The sequence below is a fragment of the Halichoerus grypus genome, chromosome 10 (genome assembly GCF_964656455.1).
Source record: "Halichoerus grypus chromosome 10, mHalGry1.hap1.1, whole genome shotgun sequence".
NCBI lineage: Eukaryota > Metazoa > Chordata > Mammalia > Carnivora > Phocidae > Halichoerus > Halichoerus grypus.
The window spans coordinates 39,753,981-39,780,223 of record NC_135721.1 but is presented as its reverse complement, the minus strand read 5'-3'; the positions used below and the strand labels follow the sequence as shown (position 1 = coordinate 39,780,223).

Sequence of the window (26,243 nt, the reverse complement as noted above, 5' to 3'; positions counted from 1 at the left end):
TCGGGTGTTGCCCCAAATGTGCCCATGCTGATCTGCTACCGTACCTGTCAATTTCCCACCAAAATGGATTTGCTGCTGCCTGGGCCGGGATATTGTCCCAGTGTGAAGCCGGGGTGGGTAAAACCGTGATTCTCCATGGACCCCCTCCGTGTCCCTTCTCCATCTGCCCTGCTCAGCTCCGCTCTGTGCCCTCAGGAGGCTGCACTTTGCATGGCATCATCTGGGCTTGCCCACCCCTGCCTTCCAGGGGGGTGGAGCCAGGCCTCGTACTGGCAGGAGAGAGAGGACAGGAGGGGTGTGAGATCAGGACATTCATTCCCCTCACGTCTACCATGTCAGGTCTTGACCTGGGCAGTGGTTTGGGATCCCCTCCTCAGGGCCACAGCACCTGCCTGGAGCCCTCTCACAGAGCTACTGGTCTCACCTTGGGAAAACAGCTTCCTCTCCTTGCTAATTCAGGCGTAAATGTGGTAATGGCTTCTCGCTCTTTCTGATCCCAGGGCACTTCACTTTTGAATGTGCCATCTGTCAGCCGCCTCCCAGGGACCACCCAGGGTGCAGAGTGCTAAAAGCCAATGGGATGTCCAAGCCAAAATCCACTGAGGGGAACCACAGTTCAAATACATGAGAGAACATGTTCTAATGCCCAGTCCGGGAGAAAACCAGGAATCAAGGTAGGAGATGCAGGGCCAGAAGGTCAGGACCCAGAGAAGACAGAACCAAATGAACCAACCTGGTCTGAAACAAGCAAAAGGGCTGCCAAGAGGCTTGCCAATTGGAATCATGCTCAACTTTCTAGCCAGCAGGTTATGAGCTGCTTGCATAGGATAGACTGGCTTCAAGGAGGAAGGGTATAATGAACTCTGTAATTTCCATGTAAAATTCCTTCTCCAAAAGCTTAACATTAAAATACAAATGCAAAAAAAAAAAAAAAAATGCCTCAGGGAAGAGTTTAAGCCCAGGCCTCCAATTCATTGGATTCAACAAGGGATCTGGGGTCATAAATGGTCATCATTTCCAGTTAATCTTATCATCCATTTACCGCTCAGCTTTCTCTTGGGGAAAAAAAAAATGTCCCAACTGCTTTCTGTTATATCAGTACTGATTTCCCATCACTTTCCAAATTCTCCACAAGGCCCTGCCCCCTCACCTCCCTACTCCCCAGCCCAGGCCTTGCAATTCAAATATGTAACATTTAGGACGAATGCCACTTTGAAAACAGAGGCAAAGCCTGGTAAATCCTCATAGCTCCAAGAAAATGTTTCTGTTCCTCTCAAAAGCACAGTTCAGGATGATAAAGCCCTCCTGGGTGCCCCCTTATATGCCATAGTTGGCATTTGTCATCCACGGGTTCCAAAGGAAATTTGGAACCTTCACGTCATCAGCTCAATTTTCCCTTGAAAATTCTCATAAAGATGTGTGACAGGAAGGACTGCACTCATGGGATGATCACTGAGCTCCCACTCCCTGACCGGTCTTGGGAGTCTGAACTCTGCACGGGAGGATTTCGCATCAAACAGGACCTCCAGTTTATGGCCATGTTGTCTAGAAGGCATGCTGTACCATTCTTCATGCAGTTGGTATGTTTGAGCTCCATCTCAGTGTCTGACGTCCCGATGGCATGGAAATGCTGAGATGGGGTGGCCCAGGCCTTTCCTTCTCTTTCCCTAGATGCTCACCATCACTCCTGTCGCTTCTGTAACTCATACACAAAGACAAGCCAGGGTGCCCAGAACTTGCATGTACCGTGGTTTACTTGGCCTTGTCACCCTGACGGAAATGTCAAATTCAATACTTCCTCTCGAGTTTCCTCCTTTTCTATCAAGCCAGGGCCTCAGCTGTCACGCTGCTCAAGCTGGAAACCGACCGGCTGTCTCATCTCTCATCCTTCCCCCCCTAAATCCAATGACTCACCAGGCACTGTCCAGTTCACTCCTTACAGACCTCTCAGACCGGAGCAGCCACCCTCTTCTCTCCCTCCTGCCACCACTCTGGCCCAAGAAACCACCAGCCCTCAGCGGCATTAATGCAATAAACTGCTGAGTGCTCTCCTGCATCCACACAGGAGCCAGGAAGCATTCTCAAAAATGCAGATGCTGCCACTTCAAACTCTTCAAGAGCTTTCATTGCTCTGGGGAATAAAGTGCAAAAGTCTTCACTTGGCCTTCAAGATCTCTTCGGATTTTACTTCTCCAGCTTCGTTGGTGGTACATTTCTTCACCCTGGTCCATTTCAGAAAATAGAGGGAAAAGGAACGTATTGTGGCAGAATCCACGCAAGGGAGTAGAAGCCAGCAGTAAGTGGGAATGAACTGTGGACACACGCACTGGCCCGGTGAACATCACAGAAATTATGCTGACTGAAAGAGGCCAACATGTGAGATGGCAAACTAAAAGACTCTCTTCATCTAAATGTCTAGGACAGACACAACTAATCTAAGATGAATACCGTACACCTATTGCGTAGGCCAGAATGGAACTTTCTGGGAGGATGGAAATGTTCTGTGTCCTGAGAAGAATGTGGTACCATAGTTTCAACCGTTTGTCAGATGTGTTCGGTTAAGATTGATCCATTTCAGCATAAGTACATTTTGCCTCCACAAAACAACTGTAACAATAGCCCTGGGAGTCCTGGGGGGAAGGAGTTACTGGGGGTACAGATCCTAGGACAATAGCAGAATAGCAGAATGTTGATAATTTTCAAAGCTGGGTGATGGGTAGAAGGGGTTCCTTATTTTATCATAACTGTTCTGTAAGTGCTTCAAAGTTTCTGTAACAATAGTTTTTTAAAAATGGACTGGGGGAGCACCTGGGTGGCTCAGTCAGTTAAGCGTCTGACTCCTGATTTCGGCTCAGGTCATGATCTCGGGGTCATGAGATCGAGCCCCGCACGGGCTCCACGTTGGGCATGGAGACTGCTTAAGATTCTCCCTCTCCCCCGACTTCCAAAAAGAATGCACTGGAGTCATGAGCGGGACTTTCATTCTTGGCTTTGTAAAAATGAAATCAGAGAAAACAGAACCAAGTATCTCTCCTGCTGCTGTTTGAGCTGCTGGGACCAGAGGTGGTGGTGGCGGCGGGAGGGGAGAGGGGAGAGATGGTCAGGAGGGAGTGGTTTCACAAGGCCCTGGGAGGGGTGGAGAGAGGCGTGGGAGAGGGAGGATGGGGGTGGGAGAGAGAAGAAAGGGTCGAGAGGGCACTGAGTTTGCTGGGGTAGGCAACAGGAACAGAGCTGTGAGGCAAGAGGTGTTATCTTGGGATGGATGTTCAGGGGACAGGACAGGGGGCTGAGCCAGGCCCAGAGCAGCCTGGAATCAGGAGTGGACCCTCAAAAGCATCTCTTCTGGTAGGCTCACCTGCCCCTCATCTGAATTGTGCTCCTGTCACAAAGCCTCAGTTAGACAAAAGAAGGATATGTTTGCTTTGTAGGGACCTTGGGGTGGGGGTGCCAACCACAAAGACAGTAAGTGCCTTCCTCCCTAGTGATGGGTGTCAGCCTGGGCTGAGCTCAGCACAGCAGGAGGCAAGTTCAGCTTATGAGCAATGCCAAGAGCAGCCTCATACATCCTGTGAGGTACCTGTGGGATGGGGGTCATTGTCCCCACTTTCAAGATGAGGAAACAGCTGTGAGCAGGAACTAAAGACTATCTGCCCCAAAGCCCATCACCCTGTGTCCCGTGGTCCAGGCAGAATCGTTTTGTGCCTGACACCTGCTATCTGTGCCCTCAGCAGCCTGGGCATGCTCATGGGAGCTCCAAAAGCACCTCTGTCCCCCCAGCCCCCCAAAATCTCCTCCAGCCCCTCCCAGGGCTCACTGCCCCGAAGACCCAGCGTTCCTTTACCTCCTCAAAGTGAGCTCTTCCCCTCTCCCTGCCTTTGCCTGGGCGCTCGGCCTGCTGCGTGGCTGGTACCTTCTCAGCCTCCAGGTCCCAGCTCATAGCCCCTCCCCAGGAAGGCCTCCCCAAACAGTCTTTCTTCAGGGCTTCTCCCTAATACAGTGTTTGTTTCCTTCAGGGCAGTTACACAATGTGAGAATATCCACTGGAATTGGTTCTTGTTAACAAGCTCCCTTTTAAACCAAAGTAGGATGGCTAACCGCTTTCCTGGGGTTTTGCAGCACATGTCTTAAATCTCAAGCAAAGAAAAGCAGGCTCTGGATGGGGAAGGGGAGAGAACCACAGAAAAACACAGAACCTCTGCAGAACCACAGAAAAACACAGCATTACTGAAAACCTTCCATTTCTCAATTGAAGCACAGGTGAGCTTCTGCCTGGAATCCCGCTGGGGCCGCTGCGGCCGGTGGTGTGGACGACAATTAAGTTGCCTTACTACACGCTCCAATCCTCCAGACTGCCCTGCAAGATAGTGCCGCACACAGACACGTGGGAAAACCGATTCAAAGGAGAAGTGAAGTCACTCTACGCCTGACATCATGAGACCACTGCCATACTGACATTTTTACAGCCTCGTTCTCTCCAGAGTTTGTTACAATGTTCTCTGCAGAGCCCATTAAAACCCGCACAACCCCCCCACCTCCATTTCTCCCACTCTCCCTCCGCCCCCCCTCGTGGAAACAATAAAAAGCTCCAAAAGCATATTCAAATCAAATGGTAGGTTTACTGGCTGTGTGTTACACGATGAGGTGGAGACATCCCGATATTGGACATTCTGAGCCTTGTTCTGGCTTCGTGCTGACAAAGCAGCGACAGGTACACAGGCTGACAGTGAAGGACGAGAGAAGCAAATCGCTGCTGCCGCACATTTCCATAATCACGCCACAGCTTTAGGGAACTTCTTTTCTCTTTCATAGCATCTTCCTCTTTTCGAACTCCTTCAGAAACAGGGAACAGAGAGGTGATAAAAAAGATTTAAGATTCAAATTACATTCTCGGTCAAAGTGATTCTGAAACCTCTTATCTTTAGGACCCTTTGAACAACCAAAAATTACAGAAGTGAAATGGACCAGGATGAGGGTGCGTGAACACAACAGAATAGCTTTCAAATTAGGCTGTGTCGGCTTGAATTTCACGAAACCAGAGGCAGAGCCTCAACTTTATGTTTCCCAAACACAGAGGCCGAGAGGCTTTGAACTGTACTTACTTTTCTACGGCAGTATTATTATTAAGAGCTGACAAACTTGACTACTTATGCAAACCCTTCAAGGCCACAAGTGAACCGCACTGGCCTTTTTAATAAGGCAATGGAAATAGCTTTGCTTAGTTTCTCCAAGAAAGAGACTAAATGCAGATTCGGTTAAGATTTGAACAGAATGTCAAGCACCTCAGAAATATCTGAAAAGGAAACACTACTGAAAATCACATCTCTCCAGATTGTAATCAGACTACAACTGAAGTGTAGTTGCCTGCTGCCACTTACTGGAGCAAAATGGTAATGCATGTCTCCAAAGTGAGTGTAAGCATTTGCTTCCCCCCACTTTCCTGCCCCCAACCCCCTGACACACTCTCACTAACCACCCAGAACTGTGGCACATAGTGTCTTATTTCAAAAGACAGGATCATGCAAAGATTCAATAAAACAAGGAGCAAGGCAAGGGCAAAAAAGATTGAGCCAAAATATGGTTCCCTCCTGGGGATACAAATTTGTGCCTGTTCTCAACATGCTTATGTCTGGTTTTTGCTTTGCTTTTTTCTCAAAGCTATAACCATCATAAAAATAAAAAGAAAGAGAGCCTTAAATGATCACTTAAAGAGACAGGCTAAAACTCACTGCAAAGAGATTATAGAAGATACCGAGCCATTTAGAACATTTTAAACCATGATGTTCTATTAAAAAGGAAAAGCAAAGCAGATGGTTAAGAAGTCGCTCCTCCGACCTGCAAACAATGGCATCCCAACACAGCCAGGGCCAGAAGCTACAGGCTGGAAACCCCCACCCTCTTCTTTTGATCTCCCTTCCCCGCTCCCCATCAACTCATCATCCCATTTTCATTTGTCACTCAGCCCCTCTCCCTAGAAACAGAAACCTATGGGGATCAGAGTAGCTTTATCTCAAAGGCCCTCAGTGAAAAAAAAGAAATGCAATGCCCTGCACTACCCCCAGATGGAATTCATGGCACTTATGGCCTCTGAAACACTTTCTTGTAGATCATATTTTGTCCCCCACAAAAGAGCAAATTCCAAAGTTGAAAGAAGTAAGTTTTTAAAAATCAGAACGTTATTCCCAGTCATGCCCAGTGAGGACCCTGGGACATGAAAGGAGCTGCTAGAGACTGCTAAGCTGCACAGCAGAAAGAAAGAAACAGTAAGACCCAGAATAAAGGACGAGGGTTTCTGGGCACCCAGTGCGGCCCCGCGCTACAAGGACTATAACTTCAGAGCACTCGGGCCACTGTTACAGCTCACCTTGTAGATGGTGGTTCCCAGCTGGGCAGGAGACATGCTGACCACAACTCCCGCACTCTGCAGGGCCGAGATCTTCTCTTTGGCTCCACCTTTTCCTCCAGCAATAATCGCCCCTGCGTGACCCATTCTCCTGCCAGGAGGAGCGGTTAAACCAGCGATGAAGGACACCACAGGCTTGGCCTTGGGACCCTGGAAAGTGGTATTTTAAACATTCTAATGAAGAAGTTGCCCAAAACTGGACTTCCAAATTCACAGCTCCGAAGGGAAATGCCAAATGGCCTGGGCAGGGCCCACCACTCATCCCCACTGAGAGAATCCACACACACGTGAAGCTATGATTGAAACCACTGACTGCATTCACCTTTGAGATGACTCAGCTTCTCATACGAACTTGGGAAAACAATCTTGAGCAAAGTTGTTGTCTACTTAGATATTAAACGTCAACTTCACGGGCCACAAGCTATTTTACAAATATATGTGTGGTTCTCCCGTTTGACAAACAAAAGCACACTTGAAAACATATGTTATGTAATTTGTGATAATACTGAATTAAGACACTAGATGAGGTTTTATTTCAACCTGATTTTATGTCTTAATTCATTATTAGTTTACCTATAATAAATATGCTAGAAGGAAAAGATGAGGTGGGAAGGTATATTGGAAAAGATGCAGGACTGGAAGTCGCAGGACTGGAAGTCGCCAGATTCAATTTTCTGTTGGCTAAAGTTGACCTTGTCAAGGCACATCAGCTCTGTAAACCTCTGATTCCTCATCTATGAAATGAAATAGCTAAACCAGAACAATGGCCAAGGGTCCTTTCTCCTCTGAAGTTCTGTGAAGTCTAAGGAAGATCAGGACTGGTTTTATTTAATAAAAATCCATTCTAATACACAACCTCTATGTAGATAAAGAGCACTGTATTATATTCTGAGGTTAGAAATAAAAATCCACATAAGAAATATAAGGATTCCTGTGCTCTAGACTTAAAATACAGTCAAAGAAATAATATATTATCGATTAGTTAAGAAATACCAAAAAGTTTTTTGAATATATGGCTAAATTTCACAGTGAATGAAAATATCGTGTTCATCATAGGAGTCCGGAGGCAGCAAGGTATCCAGAGAGGCCTGTACAAAGCAGACCTTGAACACAAATGGAACCTGAGTGCCTTCACTCAGGCACCATCACCTTCCCCTTAGCCAGCAATTCTCAAATCATTTGGTCTTAGAACCCCTTACACTCACAAAAATGATTGAGAATCCCAAAGAACTATTGTTTATGTAGATCATATCTGATATTTCCTGTATTAGAAATGAAAACTAAGAAATTATATAAGTATTCATTTAAAAATAAAAACTTAAAAACTATTTTAAAAAACATTCTAGTAAGAAGTGTCGTGTTATTTTACATTTTTGTAACTCCTGAATGTCAAATGTAACAAAAGGCAAACGGATTCTGGTATCTGCTTTTGCATTCAATCTATTACAATATGTTATTTTGGCTGACCCAAGAGAAAATCTGGGCTCACACACATACATGGTTGGAAAAGGGGAAGAATTTTAATAACCTGTCAGATAATTGTGGATATTCTTCTTGGATACTACACCAACCTCTTCAAGTGGTAATTTCTTAAAGGTTAGTTGCAATGTTGGAATCTGAAACCATAGCAATGAACTTTCTGTCCTTTGTTACTTTAAAATCCATTGAATGGATCTTTTACCTATAATAATTTTGTAACATTCATTGGTCAGATGAAAAATATAGGTTACTGAGTTATGTATATCTTCTAAATGCTGATACATTTCATTATTCAGTATCAACAAATCATAGTCATCATTATCAGGTTTAATCAAAGTCTTTAGTAGGAGGAAGTGATCAAGCTCAGTGGCAGAAACAACTTTCCCGAAATAGGAATATTCACTTGAAAGCTCAAATTTTATCACTGTCAACAAATACTGTAAGTTGTTTTCCTTGCTATGGCAGGTTCACTCTGTTCATTTCTGAGAAAAGGTCTGCCAAATACCCCAGTCTGAACAACCAGGTTGTCTGCCAACGTTCTTGAGAGTAAAATTAGTGTTCCATAAAAAAAAAAAAAGCAGCTAGTTCAGCTCACTACTCAACTGGGAAGATGCTTTACTTCCCACTTCATCACAAAACACTGACTCATGGGTCAGGATTTAATAAAATTAATACTTTTTATTGCTTCATCAAGGACATTCTTAAAGGATTTTGGTTTGGTTTGGTTTTTCTAACAGTATGTGCCAGCGAATGATCTAGAACAGTTGCTTCCACCGCCCAGACCCGTGCTACGGGGCCAGCATGCCAGGTTCTGCGTGGTCTGACACTGCTTACCCCAGCCTCATCTCCCACCGTTCCTCCCTGCTCTTGTCTTCCAGTAATTCCAGGCTGCTCCGCCTGTTCCTCTGCAGAGAATGTTCTCCACCCTCCTTGGACACCTGGCCAATTTCTACTTAACTTTGAAACCTAGCTCAAGCCTCCTCTTCCCCCATAAGCCTTTCTGACTCTTCCTCCCACAGTCTCCACAAATGCCCTCGCGGTGGATCATCTTCTGTTCAGTGACGTCAGAGCTGTGCCTTTGACAAGTTCCTACTACTACACTAAGTACAGCAGCTGTAACTTACCTCCCGTGTGTTCCCCTCCTAAACTATGAATTCCCTAAACACAGGAACTATGTTCTCACTTATTTCTGTATGCGCAGCACCTACTGTGGTACAGAATTAGAAAGAAAAAACTCTACAAGTCACTTATTCATTCACTCGTGGGCTCTGGAGAGTTAGGAGCGTGTCATATTTAAGTGGTACTAATTTCTACTTGTCCCTCTCTGTCTCCATACTCAGAAAAGGAATACTGCACTAGAAGGAAATAAGATTTTGATGAACCTAGAATGTCAGAGAAGTTTATATTCTGTCCTATTAACAAAGAAGAGTCACTTGAAATTTTTTAAGCAGAGAAAAATACAATGAAAAAGACTATGAAGAAGTACGGTCTGAAAATAGGATACAGAAATGATGAGAAACAGACCAGTTGGGATGATGTCAGTATAGTCCGAGCAGAGGCCCAGGGCTGGTGACCCTTTCCCTGAACCCCTGCCATCCGACTCCTGCTCCCTCCATGGTGCAATGGAGACGTCGGGCCGACCTGGGATGGATCCCACCCTTAGTTCATTTGCTGTATACCTACCACTGGCAAGTTAGTAACCTCTCTGTGCCAGTCGCCTTATCATAAAAGGACAAAAGCATCTTACTCAAAGGGTCAAGATTAAACAACACCACTTTTACAAATAAGTATTGTCATTATAATGATAATAATAATAAAAATAGTAATGGTGGCAGCAGATAACATTACTGAGTTTTCACTCTGTGCCAGCTACTGTGCTAAGTGTTTTATGTCATCTGTTCAACCTAGAATCTTGTACACAGTAGATTCTTAATAAAAATTCATCCGATAAGAACTAACCAGGAATAGGAAATCATGTGCCAAATGAAATAAAATGTAAATGCTTAGCTTTCCCCACTAAATTCTAAGCTATTCAAGGGATCCAGAGTTGGGCCTAAATACATTTTAAAATTCACTTGAAACACAGCATAATGTCACATTAACCTAAATCTTTCCTAAAAAGAAGTCAATTTTTACTTACATTTCAAACTTTACAACTTTTCTGAATTTAACAGACTCTAGTAACATTTTACCCCAAACTTCTGACGATCTACATTATCCTTTCCTTATCCACCATTTACTGGTGTCTAATGTGCGAGGTGACTGGGCTGGGCACCAAGGTACCAGTTCCTGTTGTCCATGATACAGACTAGAGCGAGAGTTGGATATTAAGCATGCCTCGAAGAAGGAATAAGCAAGGGCAAGTGAGAATGAAAACAACTGGCAAGTCAGACATGGATGTGCAGAGGGTTAGGGAGGTGTGTAGGGACTGGAATATGATGCTAAGTCCACACTTTATCCTACATGTAATGGGAAACTGTCATGGTCTAAAACCAGGGGGTATGAGGCGCCCATGTCTGTGTTTCAGAAGGGCAGGTGATTTGGGTGGCCGTGAGCAGGATGGCCTGAGAGAGAAGGAGGGGGTGGTGGCTGAGGAACGGGAATAGAGATTATCAAGAAGAAACTACTGACATGGTCCAGGGGAGAGAAGACGGCAGCTCGAACCAGAGCAGAGGGACGAATTACAGACGACGCTCTGAATCTCCACATTCTACTGAGGACAGATCTTGGTAACTGAGTGGAAACAGGTGATGAGAGAGAAGTAAAAGATGCTTCTGAGGTTTCTGCCTTGGAAACTACATGAAGTATGATGTTTATATCCAAGAATCACTCACACTTAAGGAACAGGCCACAGAAAGTAAATCCAGGGGAAAATTAAGATGAGAAGAAACAGGAGAAAAACCAAGAGGATAGAGAGGATGAAGAAGGAACAGAGGCAATGTCAGGAGAGGAAGATTCAACAGTAGCACAGCAGTGACTGGCTCAGGAAGTGCCTACTGTATGTGAAGAGCTGTACTTTTCCACACCCAAACCCAAACTTACTGAATTATGTTGCTTCAAAAATTCTGCAGCATTTTCTTCTGCATTACCACCAATTTCACCAATCAATATGATGCCTTCTGTGGCTGGATCATTCAGAAAGATTTCAAGGCAGTCAATAAAATCTGTGCCATTAAAAGGATCACCTCCAATGCCTGAAAAAGTCAAAGAGTATCACCACCAGCTGAAAATTTAAGAATAAACCATAAAAATGAGGCCAAGAAATGTTGTTTCGACTCATTTCTTATTTTGCCTCCCCCTCTCACCAGTGTTTTAAAATGTATCATCACTCTTGTTAACATTTAAAAAAAAACACAAAGTGCTACATTTATTTCTGTTTCTCATTATTACATGAATGCTAAATGGTGGTTGATTTTGGATATTCACAAAGACAACCTTCTTTTTGTTTTAGCTCTTTTATCAAGTTTCTTTCCTCCCATGAAATTATTCCCAAACAACTCTTTTAAAACGGGCGTTTTAAGAAAAAGTGCGTTTATGTTGCAAGCAAGCAAGATTGTCTCTTCTCTGATTAAACATTTCACGAATGTCTTTGCACAAAGTAACTATTAGATGAGGCGCATTGCAGAGAAACCACACACAAGTTTTTAAGACACAAGTCCCAATGAGGGACAGAGTTGAGGGTGCACTGACCCCTCTTCCCTTAGATCCAGGGTGAGTGATGACCACGAACACAAGCATTTAAGGACAAGTACTTGGATAGTAAAGGAAATGCTCCCAACAGACTGGCTGCCACTTTTTTTTTTTTTTTTTTTTACATTATAAAGCTGCCCTCTGAGCGCCGCCGGCTGCGCACCAGTCTCATATTTTTACATTATAAACTTACTGAAGGCAGGATTGATTTCCTACTTTTTTTTCCTACTTTTCAATGCACCTCTGAAGAACGAAGTTGAGGAAGAGAAGCAGCATTTGAGTGCCAACCGTGTGTCAAATACCACGCCCCAGCACACGTTAGACCTGCCATTTCCTAGTTCTTCCAGCCTCTCTGTGAAATGGGCATTAGTATTAACAATTTACAAATTAAAGACAGAAGCTGGGGAATATGAATTTTGCAATTCTGTTTCAAACCTTTTCTTATTCTCCATCACACTAAGTTACTTTGTCGCTAAGGCTGCGCTTTGTACATCAGTCATTAAGCGTCTGCCTTCGGCTCAGGTCATGATCCCGGGGTCCTGGGATCGAGCCCCACATCGGGCTCCCTGCTCGGCAGGAGGCCTGCTTCTCCCTCTCCCACTCCCCCTGCTTGTGTTCCCTCTCTCGCTGTGTCTCTGTCAAATAAATAAATAAAATCTTTTTTTTTTTTTTAAGATTTTATTTATTTGACAGAGAAAGACACAGTGAGAGAGGGAACACAAGCAGGGAGAGAGGGAGTGGGAGAAGCAGACTTCCCGCATAGCAGGGAGCCCGATGCGGGGCTCGATCCCAGGACCCTGAGATCATGACCTGAGCCGAAGGCAGACGCTTAACGACTGAGCCACCCAGGCGCCCCTAAATAAATAAAATCTTTAAAAAAAAAAAAAAATGTACATAGAGAAGCTCAATTACTATTTCCAATATTGATTTTAGGGTTCTGAATCCTAATAAAAATAGTCCAGGGCTTGATTTTATAATTTATTATGAAAAGCTATTTTTGAAAGGCTGTTAAAAGTTATTCTAAAAATTTCAAGAAATATTTAGAAAAATGAGAAATCTGCCTTGCATCTAGCAACAAATACTAAAATTATTTTAAAATGTAAAACCTTTTTACTTTTAAAAGTGATAGGCAATATAATGTGGCAAAAAGAGAAGTTCTGGGGAGCTCAACCGTCCTCAACATAGATTTTTTCTCATGAATAAAGCTATAGTAGGACAACTTTTCAGCTCAGAGGTGCCTCAGAGGGTTGCCTTAAGAATGAGATGACAAATGGCAAAGAATTCAGTTACTGGGAGGCACTGAATGATAGCTTATAATGATAACAAAATGATAATTATAGCAACCAAAGCCCTAATGTGAAGAACCATTTCTTCACAATAAGTGAAGGAAGTGATGTTTTCAGGCACCAAGGTTCTTCAGGGGTCACGTGTCCCACGATGCTTGTTCCTCAACATGCCAGTCAAACCTTGGACCATGAATCTTTAAAATATACGGTGGTGCTTCACACTCAAGCTAATTAAATTTAAGATCATAACATCTTTTTTTAATAAAATGATTATCAAAACCTCTTGTAAGTAACCAAAACAATAATTATTACTGTACTCATTCAATGAAAATACTGCATTATAATAAAATGATTCGATCAAAAATCCCTCACCAACGCACAAAGACTGCCCCAATCCAACTTGTGTCGTTTGATGAACCGCTTCGTAAGTCAGGGTGCCAGATCTGGACACAATACCTTAAAGGAAGAGAATTTAAAAATAACAGATTGTGTTCATATCATAGACTATCATGTTACAGATACAAATACATAAAAAAATCCATTCCACAATTTGTCATCCAAATCAACAAGTGTATGATCAGTGCATAAGTACGTAACTTCTCACCATGAATTCGGGTGTAAGTCACCAGATTCTCTGCACCCATCGGTCAAATAGAAAGACGTGTGTGTATCCTGGCACTGCTAGACAGTACCCTATAAACACTGTTAGATTGCTCTCTTAGATTAACTTCACCAGACAGCGGGGGCTGTCACTCGGTGAGGACTGCTCGTTCCACACGGAACCCTGCATCGACTCCGCAGCCCAGCACGGTGCCAGCCTACCTCTCCAGACTTGTTTCCCATTATTTCCCTACCCTAGTGAAACCAATTTATTTCCCAATTAGTCACGTAGGTTCTGCCTAAAACAGAGCCCCTCACCTCCTCAAATGCCACTTTCCTTTGAAGTCTTTCCTGATTTCTCAAATACAAATACTGTTCTCTCATCATCCAGTTCAGTAAGAGACCACCAATGGTGTTTAAGATTCTGTGTCTTCCTTGCTATACTATAACCTCCAGGGACTTGGTAAACAAGTCCTCTGTTCCCAGTATTGAACACAGATCCCACACAGAAGGAGCTCAATACTGAAACGGCTCAAAACTGAAAACCCTTCAATGGAGTACAACCTTCCTCTTAAGCAAACCTGATTTCAAGAGTTTTAAGGCCATTTGGGGCGCCTGGGTGGCTCAGATGGTTAAGCGTCTGCCTTCGGCTCAGGTCATGATCCCAGGGTCCTGGGATCGAGTCCCACATTGGGCTCCCTGCTCCTTGGGAGCCTGCTTCTCCCTCTGCCTCTCTCTCTCTCTCTGTCTCTCATGAATAAATAAATAAAATCTTTAAAAAAAAAAATTAAAAAAAAAAAAAAAGAGTTTTAAGGCCATTCAATCACTGGACCCTAATTCATGACAAATGACAATCACTACCACCATCCCCCATCTATCTCATTCATCAGTTTTTCCTTAATTCTCCGAGCTTTCTCTCCATCTACATACTGTCTCCTTACTACAGTCCTTCCTCTGTGGGACCTTTCATAACTGAGAAGGTTGGGTAGGTAATACCTACCTACCTACGTACTCATACATTTAGCTTTGTTTAAACAAAGTATAGTTGGCAATTTCTTAGTTGTACATCTTGTGTACGATTGTCTAGTCTCCTTTCCACTCCTCCTACTTGATTCTTGTGGTACGATTGTGGTCTAGGTGTCCACTCAACATCCTAGATTACTGGGAAAAACAACTATTTGATTTATTCTAGTCTGGTGATGCATCAGTATAATAACCAGTGAATACTAACACCAGGATGTTATCATTCTTTTAAGGGGCTTTCATCTTAAAGTATATATAATATAAGAGGTTATCACTTAAAAATACCCACCACAAGGACACTTCTGCTTCTGAAACGTAGAAGTATTTTCCTTTATTCTTCCTGTTAAGTACAACTAAAAGCCCTGGGTATTATATATAAAATAAATACAAGAAATCACTAAGAGATGAAGAAGGCAAAGTGGCTAGGGACCTCGAGACTCGAGGAATGATACACTGGTGAGCTCCTTGGGTTTTCTTTTGCCTCATGCATCCCAGATATGGAGTGAAAGAAGCTAGCATCCCAGACGCTGAACTGACTGAGCCACCCAGGTGCCCCAAAACAGAAAACTTTTGAGACAAGAACCACTCTATATCAACTGAACATTACAGAAAATAACTGTGCCTCCACCCTCACTCCCATGGGCAAAGGCCAAAAGGGTCTCCTAGACTTCCACATTTAGGAGGCTGCACTGAGGTACCCCAACATGCCAGCCAGATTGGTGAAAGAGAAGGCCAAGTAGGCAGTCAGGACTTTCATCTATGCCAGCTGATAATGAGTTCCTCTTCACCCCCACAATGTTAATTTGGTTATTTCCTCAAGCAACTAAACAAGTAGCAGAATTTTCACAAGACATTTTGAGAAAGTCTTTGATATCCTAGAGGGCAAACTCATTTGAAGACAGGATTATAGAAAGACTAACAATAAAAATATCCAAAGCACATATATAGCACATACAAAGGAGTATTTATAGAACCCCTTGCCATAATCAACAATAAAAAGACAACCCAATAAAAAAATGTGCAAAAAACCTGAACCGCTAATTCACAAAAGAAGATATATAGATAGCCAATAAGCACATGAGACAGTGCTCTACATCATTAGTTATCAGGGAAACTCAAATGAAAACCATGAGACACCATTTCACTTCTAGCAGAATGGCTAAAATTAAAGACTGAGAATACTAATGTTTGTGAAGATGTAGACTGGAACTTTCATACACTGATGGTGGAAATGTAAAATGAATAGCCACTTGGCAGAAAAAGTTGCACATACTTCAAACCTATGACTTACTGATTCTATTCCTAAGTATTTTACCCAAGAGAAATGAAAATGTGTCCACAGAAAGACCTATACACAAATGTCACCTTAGCCTTACTCATAATGATCCAAACCTGGAAACAACCCAAATGTTTGGACAACTGGTGATAGAATCACACAATAGAATATTACTTAACAGTAAAATGAAATGAACTATTGATACATGCAAACACATGGAAGAATCCACAGCATGCTGAGCAGGAAAAGAATCTTTAAAAACTCCAAAAAATAGCTTCATTGACTCTGCAGAATTATTATGGATTCTTAATCCCCTCCAATTCAGGATACAGAACTGATTCACTACAGAATTCCCTGGTAAATTCCACTACAGTTAATTAAAATGAATTAGATTTGCACAGTCACAAATTCTCTTGGTGAATTTTGAGCTTAGAGCAAAGAATTTTTTTTTTTTAATCTATAAGAAAAATACTCACCAATTCTTCCTTTCTTGTGAATATGGCCAGGCATAATGCCGATTTTGCATTCTCCAGGCTGAAGGAAACGAAATCACAGTTTCAGAAAAGTGAAAAAAACACACAACAACCAGTAACTAGTAGGTCATACACACAAACACACCTGGACTGATTCCAAGCTACTTAGGCTTGTGAAAGCCTAAATCCAGGCCTATTTTTGTTTGTGACACTTACATTGATGATTCCAGGGCAGTTAGGCCCGATCAGCCTCGTCTTTCCCTGGCGCAGCAGTTTGTGCTTAACCCGTACCATGTCCTGCTGTGGGATGCCTTCAGTAATGCACACGACCAAGGGCACTTCCGCCTCGACGGCTTCATTGATGGCAGCAGCAGCGAAAGGAGGAGGAACATAAATGACAGAAGCTGTCGCTCCTGTCTCTTCTTTGGCCTGAAACCATGAAGCCCTTCATTATGGGTTACGTTGTAAACACTGTAAAATGCATTCAATACCATGATTTTAATAATGTCTTGGGATCAGGAAAGGGCACCACCAGGAGACACTGGATGTCTTCATTCTTCCCATTAGCAAGTTCACTGCGCTGTCAGAAAAGAGCAGAACCAAGCTGGGCCTCCCCTCTGCCCCCCACTCCGTGGACTGCCACTCTGAATTGAAAGGTTCCCTCAGGTGACATGACTGCATGTCAGGAAAGCTGAAAGCACTGCCTGATTTGCGTTTGTGTCCTCTCATTCCTGTGGCCATGTTCTGTTTTGTTGCCCTACAAGACACTGCATCACTACTCAGTACCAAAGACCCTATACCTCCCCAGGAGGAAAGAGAGGAGTAAGCCGCTGAGCCTCACAACTCAGCTCGCAAACACCCCTTCAAAACATATCATGCTTGATAAATATGATCAAGAGACGTCAAAAATGATGTGGTTTTTACGCTCACAATTTTTACTCTAAATGCATGTTAATTAAAAATAAATACAAATGCATAAATGGCCATAGAATGAGAAGGTGGGCCAAATAGGGTCTACTCTACATTACCCCCCACAAATGCAAAACACTTAAAGACCATCAGTTGGACCATGGTTCTCTCCGTGGTCTCCACGTACCCTCCACATATATCAATACAATGTCTCCTTCTACCCACCTCTATGTGTGGTCACATCCCTTCCAATGTAATGGAAGCTCCTGGAAGACTGAGATTGTCAGTGATCTCTGACTCTCCAAGAGAGACAGTACCTGTTTTCTGAGAGGCCCTGCAAGAGGGCTCAAGACAGTCCCGTTAAGGCCTCACCACAACCCTGTATGCTTAGTATCCCCATCTACAAATCAAGATGCTGTGGCCAGAAGACAGTAAATAACTTACACAAGGTCACATAGCTAGGAAGTGAGTGACAGAGCCAAGATTCAGATCTAAGTATCTCTGATTCCCAAGTGTCTGTTCTTTTCAGTGACAGCAGGCTGCCTCCCTATAAATGTTAAAATACAACTTAATCAAGATATAAAGCAAAACCTTTTGGAAGGCTGTGTCATGGGATTTTACAATGGATAGAGATACTAAGCTATGGAGCATACAGGTACAACTAGAAGGGGCAGAAATAAAAAAAGACAGTGACTTTCAGAATCATCCCTGAATGACTCCCCACATCCCCAGAGACCGAGGAGCTTTCTCTATGGTATTCCTAATAAAAAACGGCATCCTGACACTGACGGAAGAACAGTCAAAGGATGCTGACAGATCATCAACAAACAATGCCAGGGGTTAAAAATAATTTTTTAAAAAACTCTGTTCAAGGTGGTAACACAGAAGGGGGTACCAAACAAACAAACAAAAAACAAACAAAACCTAGCTTCGAAACAAAAGGAGTCAGATCATAGGCATGTAGGTATTTTTTTGGAAAATACATCCTGCAGTTTTCTACCTCTTAAGGCTACAAATACTGCCAGAAGCCGACTATGACAGCGGGGTGTGTGCTAACAAGCGATACAGGATGAAAAGTATCCATTCTACTCATTCAGAAAGCTCTTTCTAAGTGCTAACAGGTGAGAAATATAGTATTTGTCAGAGAACTTACAAAATACTGCAAATGTTGTATCTATTTATATCACGATGAATAATAAATGAGTTGCTTAGCAACAAAAACTTTCTTTAAAAGAAAGCAAAAAAGGCTCATGAAAAAGTCATATCTACCTAGAGGAATTATGAAAGCAGCTCTTCTCTGTATTTTGAGGTCATGAAGGCAGCCATAGGAGAACTTAAGGGGTACAGGGAAACACCAAGAATTTAAAGCAAAAAGACTTTAAATGATTGTTTTACAAAACGTACGATTTTAACTTTTTTTTTTACTCTTTAAAATACAGTACACCTAAAACATACATACACACATATAGTACATGCTATTTTCAAGTTTAAAGTAAAATGAAAATTCCATATTTGAATATTTGTTTTCTCCTACATTTTAGGATCAAGAATACAAATTAACTTCAACTTGACATTAGTATTCTAAAAAAGGGATTAAGTCTATAAATTTGTACTTTTAAAAAAATGTGATACTTTAAAACATGCTTAAAACTATGTTTAAGAAGAGGGGGAGGGATACATCTTTTATCAATACATCAGTCCCAAGTACTAAGTTTATTTCCTAGATTCTTTTTTATTATATAGGCAAGATTTTATACCATAGTTTCTTTTATAATACTCTTATTTTTCTATGTATTCATGCAAGTGTAGAAAGAGAATGAAGGAATACACACGGAGCTTAAATGAGCTCTCTAGAAAGGTAAAATCTGAGACGTGGAAAGCACTACAAAATTTAACTTTACATACATTTACATCATCTGAGTTTTTACAATAAGCACATATTAATTTTGTAACATAGAATTAAAGTGTCATTCAAAATACTTTAAAAAGTATTAAGAGATCAACAATTTGGGAAGAGACTAGGGCTCTGTGATTTGTCCATCTGACTTCACAGCTCGGTTTTTTTCAGGCAGGATCACCATCCTACTTACCCTGAGCCGTGCTAAGTCTGCCACTTCGCAGCTATGAACTTTGGGCAGGACGCTTAACCTCTCTGCATTTGTAGCACCCTTGTCTTTAGAATGGGGACGAGGGTAACACCTGCACCTCAGGGGGTTGTGGGGAAGCCTGAATGAAGCAATGTCTGTGACGCACCTGGCAAACAGCCCGTTCTCAGGCAGTGTTGGGGATGCTGACCTGTGCACTGCTAACACCCTGGACGAACAAAGAGTAAGGACAGGAGGAGCCAAATGGAAGCCAAGCTACAGCACTTCTCTTCACAGCTGATCTATGCCTATAAACAAAAGGACACAGGCGTGGGGAAGGCTTCCTGAGTCTGTGTGACTAAAGTGAACCCAGAGGTTTTTACGTAGTGATTCAAACTTCTTTACGTTACTGGATTTTAAAATAGCAAGTGACTCTCCCAAAAGGGACACAATTAAGATCTCTATCCAAAGTAGGCTTGCTCTTCTCCTGCTTTTCTTTGCTTAGCAAACTCAGTACCATTCATTACCTCCTTCACAGTATTAAAGACTGGTAAGCCCAGATGTGTCTGGCCTCCTTTCCCTGGAGTGGTTCCTCCAACCAGCTGGGTGCCGTAATCCAATGCCTGCTGGCTATGAAAGGTGCCCTACAGGGAAGAAACACAAGGCTCATGAGAAAAGACACGCTGGGAAGCCTGAAGGCTATCTTCAGCAACTTGGAAAAGAAAAACAAATAGGTTAACTATTTCGCAGAATGTGATCGATACATATATCCAGCATTCCCAACAACTTGCTAAACCCAGCTTTGAACCTTGAAACAATATAATCCTCTGCAAAGCCAAAATAGGAGTGTTTTTTTTTTAAAGGAGGATCTTTTTTCATTCCATTTTCAAATTTGGCTGATGGTCAGAAACACCCGTGTGTTTACTTAAAAAAAAAACTCCTTTTCACTGTTCCTCTGTCAACTCCTGATGTCCTTGCATCCCTCTTTTATGCAGTTTAAATCCACGGTCAGTCATTATAAACACACAGCAAGCCTGGCTCTCTCTCACTTCAACTTACACATCTGGCAAATCCAGTCTTGGTTAAATCCAGTCCCCTACCTACTGATAAGACTGCACATGTGCAGCCAAGCAGAAGCTGGAGAAAAAACAGAACCCTGATTACTGGAATCACTTTATTTATTTATTTTTTTAAAGATTTTATTTATTTGAGAGAGGGAGAGCATAAGCTGGAGAGAGAGGCAGAGGGAGAAGCAGACTCCCCGCTGAGCAGGGAGCCCGATGCGGGGCTCAATCCCAGGACCCCAGGATCATGACCTGAGCCGAAGGCAGCTGATTAACCGACTAAGCCACCCAGGCGCCCTAACTGGTGTCACTTTAAATCCATGATCGCTAATCTTAGGTGAGTTTTCAATGCTGCCCAGCCAATATCCTGTAGTTCCCTATCCATTCACTCTCCCTCCTCAACTTTGGCACTACAGACATTTGGTCGCATGGATTCGTTGTTATGGGAGGCTGTCCCGGGCTTTGTGTGTTGTTTGGCAGCATCCCTGGCCCCTACTCAGTAGATTCCAGTACCACACCCTCCTCTCCACCCCAATCAGCTGTTGTGACAACCAAAAATGTCTCCATAAATTGAAAGAATATTTTTCACTAGGCTTCAAGGGCTCCACCTCCCCTGGTTTTCTTCTTCTCTTTCTCCCTCTCCTTAGACTTCTCTTTTTTTATCTAAATTTGTGCCCTTGGTGATCTCATCATAGCAATAAATATCATCCATATGGCGACCCATCCCATTCACACACACACACACACACCCATACCCAGCCTGGACCTTTGCCTTGAGCTCTAAACTCACACTGTCAATTGCCTACATCACATCTCCACTTGGAGAACTAGTAGGCATCTCAAACTTAATGTGCCCAAAACCAAATTCCTGATCACTCCTCTCCACACTCCACCCCGTCTTGGTGAGTGGCAATTCCACTTCTAACAGGTGTTCAGACCAAAAACACTGAAGTCATCCTTGATTCTCTTTCTCTTATCTCACGTCAGATACACTATTGCCCTACCTTCAAAATATAATTGACAATGTCTCAATCCCTTCTACTGCTACCACCTTGGTCTAAGTCATCATCAACTCTTGACAGAATATTGCCCCTGGCTCCCTTTCATCTATTCTCAACACAGCAGCCAGAGTGATCCTGTTAAAACATAAGCAAGATCATATCATTCCTCTGGTCATAACTCTCCAGTGGTGTTCCACTTCGTTCACAGTAAAAGCCAAACTCCTTATACTGCCTCATAAGTCAATATTCAACCTACATCCTCATATCCAAACTCCTTACCTGCCTGGCCTCATTTACTCTTCTCCCATTGCTCATTTCACTCCAGTCACACTGGCCTTATGGCTTCCACACACAACAGGCACATTCCTGCCTCACGGCCTTGCTGTCCCCTTTGCCTTGAATGCACTTCCCTTCATAACCACCTGCTTTACTCCCACATCTCCCTTAGATCTTGACTCAGGTCAGGCTTCCCCTGACCACCTGACATAAAATCCCCCCTTCCCCATCCTGAACACCACAACTCCACACACAGTCACACACTTCTATCTCTGGTTTATTTTTTCCATAGCATTTATACTTTCTGATACACCACATAATTTACTCATTGATTTTGTTGGTATGTTTCTCTCCCTCCCGCCACTAAAATGTAAATTCCACGAAAGCAGTGATTTCTGTCTACTTTGTTCACTGAGAGGTGGCACCTAACCCAACACATGACATACAGTAGACACTCAATAAGCAGTTGTTGAAACTGAATGGATCTATGTGGTCATTCTATAGAGACCTAAAAATGCTGACCCAACTACTCAAGTTCTATTAAAGGCATAATAGTTGGGGATAAGAGGGACTTCAGAAATATCCTGATTCAACTTCTTCGTTTTTCAGAATAGGAAACTTAGCCCCAAGCATGTTAACTAACTTGTCTAAAGTCAATGATGGAGTTTTGAAAAGAACCACAAGCCAATGCTCTCTCTTTAAGCAGTGCTATTCAAAGTGTAATCTGTAGACTCTTGCTGGTCTGCAGTGAGATAAACACAAAAAGAAAAAGAATAAAAAATTACAAAAAAAAAGGGGGGGGAAGAAGAAAGAATGAAAAAACAAGAAGAGAAAAATTAATTAAAAAAACAAAAATAAAAGTGAGAATGTTTGCAAACTTTTTATAGCAATATGATATTGCTGCAACTTTTATTGTATTTTGCAAAAAATATTGATCTGCATTAGATTGGAAATTAAAAGCAAACAGACACCCAAATTGGTCTTTCACTCCAGACAGTTTGAGAAGCACTGACCTAGATCACTACTCTGTTAGATAAACTCAAATGGACCAATTTTTTAGTCCTAATATAAGGCTAAGCAAGGACAACATTTCCTGTTAGTAAGCTTATTTTCCTTAGTTTTCCCATTATCACCATCCAGTTAAGAACAAAAATAGTTTTAGCAGCTCAAAGCCAGTACAAGAAATTCCACCCACTGGAAAATTTGCATTATTGAAATCTACTCCAAAATACAAATATTCCTCATTCATATGGGGAACAATGTATACACTGAATAAAAGAACTAACAAGACAAAATGTAGGTTTCCTATGAAGATAAACTCTAAATTTCAGACCTCATTGTTATCTCTACACTAATAGAATCTTAACTAACAAATCTGAGACAAGACTCCCAATTACTTAAAAAAAAAAAAGTGAATGAGAAACAATGTACTTGCAGGTAACTGAAAGACACTGAAACCAACCTTGGATTTCAGTATTTAGGCAAACCATCACTTAATTCAGGAAGCAGAGACAGTTCCAAATATTGCTTACACCATGGACAATGGTTCTTTTAAAAAAAAGGTCAAAGGTTAAGATGTCACAGGATCATATAAAACTTAGCAAACAAACAAAAACGTCTTATATAATAAACTTATGTGGAGAATCTGGATTAATCAAACATTTGATTATATGCTAACACAATTAATATATAACCATAAGGGGACTGAATATAATTTTAATTGGCAGGGGAATGATAAAATGTACTTCAAATCTTAAATGAGCATCAACTTTCTTTAGAATATATAGATGTGGAAGTGATACTCATAAAATATATAGCTATCAAAATAAGTAAACCAATTTTACCTAGGAACAAAATTTCAAGGTTTTGGGTGTTTCCTTTTTTGTGGTGTGGATTTTTTTTTTTTTAAGATAGTAGAGGAATAGAAGAAGAAAGGTCTAGTTATTTCAGAAAAATAACACATTCTGGTGTCCAATTACTTCAGAAAAAAGTCAAAAAGTGAAAGGACATTTTATATGAAACAACCTAACCAAATTCATCCAAAAAAAAAAAAACTGACAACTACAGAATTTTAAAGCAATTTGTAAATACTTTAAAAACAAAAGCTACAGAAATTTGGATGTTTAGGGTATTATCCTATAAATCAAAGTTTGGAAAACAAAGGGTTTGGCCTGCCACTGATTTTAAAAACTGTTTTATTGGTATACAATCACACCCATTTATTGACATATTGTCTATAGCTGCTTTTGCTGTTACAATGCTATTGAGTAGGTGACACAAACTGCATGCCTACTAAGCCTAACATTTACAGTCTAGTCCTTTTCCAGAATAAACTTGCAGACTCCTGCTCTAGATTACCAAAATACCACAGAATGGACATGACAATTCTTTTAATGACAGAAGAATCATTAACTTTTAAATCACACAAAAAAATAATTAACTTTTTATTTTGCCATGCTTTTTTTTTAATAATGAAAGGGATACTCTGGGTTAAGTCTCATGGCTATCTTCTAATTGATTTGGTAGTATTCCTTTGTTTTAAAAAAATCTGCATCTACTTTGGTGGAACTACAAATCTGTACAAATGTTTTAAAGGGTAACTTAGCCAAGCTGTTAAAATTTTAAATACACAGAACCTTGACATTCAATTTTTCTTTTATGAATCTATTTTATAGATTATATATAAATATAGCATATACATTACAGCGTAAAATGATAGGAAGGAGGGAAAGGACACTCTTATGTTGCATTTTATTGTGGAATCACATTGCAAATATATTTAAAACTTAGCAAATTCTATGACATAAGCAGCGATAGGGAGAGACAATGAATATAAGTGAATGAGAACAAATTAAAATACTTCAGGCAATTTTGCCGGCTAGTCCCCTCAAAGACCATTTGCCTAGAGAGAGTATAAGGTGAGAAAAGTCAGCGAGCTGCTTCTTCTGCCTATCTCAGTTCTCATGAGCCTCTCTGGGCTGCAGCATTTCCCCATACTGATCTGTGTTTAACTGGGCACGTTTTTGTAAAGCCATTTACTTTACCTAGTTTTTAATTAAACAAACAGTAATCTACTCCAAAGCTGGAGGAAAACCAGTGGTGGTGAACTTGCTGAAAAAGAGTGCTCCTAGGAAGGTATTTTCCAGGTAAGTTTAAACACAATTTTCATCTTACAGGCTATCACACTGAACCCCCTCCTAAGATACAAGTCCACTGCTGTACTGTATACTTTTCTGCAACAATCATGTAACTTTTGTGATTATTAAAAAAATAGAAAATAGTTAAATGTTTCTGTACCTGCAATACGCATCTTTATAAAACATCTTGACACATACCTGCTTACCAGTGAAACCCTGGCAAATAACCTTCGTATTTTTATCAACATAGAGATGTTTCCGGGACGCTATATATGAACAATGCCGAATTCCATTCTGTTGCACTGAAAAATAAAGAAAATATGACACATTATAATCTCTCCAAACTTCTGGACCATGAACTGAACTTAGTGACAAAAAAAGAAAATCCTCTAATACAGGGGCTATCGTGATCATGGCAACTTCAGACGAGACACAAAGACTACAGAAATAGAGAAACAAAAAAAGACACCTTTCTATTCTCCAGAATCCCCTCTTTACTGAGAACCACAATCTTGCAGCTTTTAAAGAAAAGCTTAAGTTTATAATTGTCATTCCTCAGAAGGAAAACTGGGGCCCAAACACAAATGGTTCAAATTAAATCCAGGGACAGGAAACTAGGTATCACTTGTACCAACAATGTTTGCTAAATAGCCACATGTTTTTTGGGTTTTTTTGTTTTTTGGTTTTTGTTTTTAAGATTTTATTTATTTACTTGACAGAGAGAGAGACAGCGAGAGAGGGAACACAAGCAGGGGGATTGGGAGAGGGAGAAGCAGGCTTCCGGCTGAGCAGGGAGCCCGATGCGGGGTTCGATCCCAGGACCCTGGGATCATGACCTGAGCCGAAGGCAGACGCTTAACGACTGAGCCACCCAGGCGCCCCTAGCCACGTTTTGCCCATTTACTCAACCTTTTTTTTTTTAAGTTTATTTATTTTAGTAATCTCTACACCCAATGTGAGACTCGAACTCACAACCCCAAGATCAAGAGTCACATGCTCTTCTGACTAAGCCAGGCAGGCACCCTTTACCCAACCTGTTTAAGTGCAACATCTGTAAGTAACAGGTGAGCTAAGAGGTACACTTTCTTAGGAGAACTTGTAAGAACTACTCTGCAATTCATTCCCTAAAATGATATTAAATGTTAACATTAAATATTAAGATTAAATCTTAAATCAGAGATAAAGCTTGTCTAATATATAATCCAAAGTTACTTAATTTGATTTCTTCTGATGTAAGACACCAGAACTTACATATAGATGAAATAGGGAAAATAAAATAAATAGATAAGGGAAAAACGTGTCATAAATATCTAACTTATTTTCAGCAACCTACCTCAATGAAAACTGAGAAATCTATGTAGTTATTAATACCTGCTCACTGTATTTCAAAAGTCAGTAGAAAGTAGGGCATAGATGTATTAAAATTGTGGGCTACTCTCTATTTTTAAACCTTCATTTCAGCCCCAACTTGCTGTCTCTTGGCCCATCCCTGGCCCTTTCCAAGTGTCAGGCTTTCCTCCTACCACTGAGGTAGCCCATAGAAGC

The 26,243-nt window shown here is 41.6% G+C and overlaps 1 protein-coding gene across 2 annotated transcripts in view; it reads right to left on the bottom strand.

The window, feature by feature from the left end:
- Nucleotides 1–4,596: 4,596 nt before the first annotated feature.
- Nucleotides 4,597–26,243, bottom strand: part of SUCLG1 (succinate-CoA ligase GDP/ADP-forming subunit alpha) — a 30,725-nt gene continuing 9,078 nt past the window's right edge. Inside the window, exons 2-9 of one of the 2 annotated variants that reach the window (XM_036117337.2) lie at nt 24,897–25,000; nt 19,748–19,864; nt 16,444–16,656; nt 16,231–16,288; nt 13,228–13,311; nt 10,922–11,073; nt 6,362–6,550; nt 4,597–4,830 (exon numbers count right to left, since the gene is read on the bottom strand). In XM_036117337.2, the coding sequence (XP_035973230.1) occupies nt 4,804–4,830; nt 6,362–6,550; nt 10,922–11,073; nt 13,228–13,311; nt 16,231–16,288; nt 16,444–16,656; nt 19,748–19,864; nt 24,897–25,000 (944 nt within the window). In that variant the 3' untranslated portion in view covers nt 4,597–4,803. The remainder of the gene's footprint in view (nt 4,831–6,361; nt 6,551–10,921; nt 11,074–13,227; nt 13,312–16,230; nt 16,289–16,443; nt 16,657–19,747; nt 19,865–24,896; nt 25,001–26,243) is intronic. The other variant, XM_078056369.1, reaches the window with a different exon arrangement.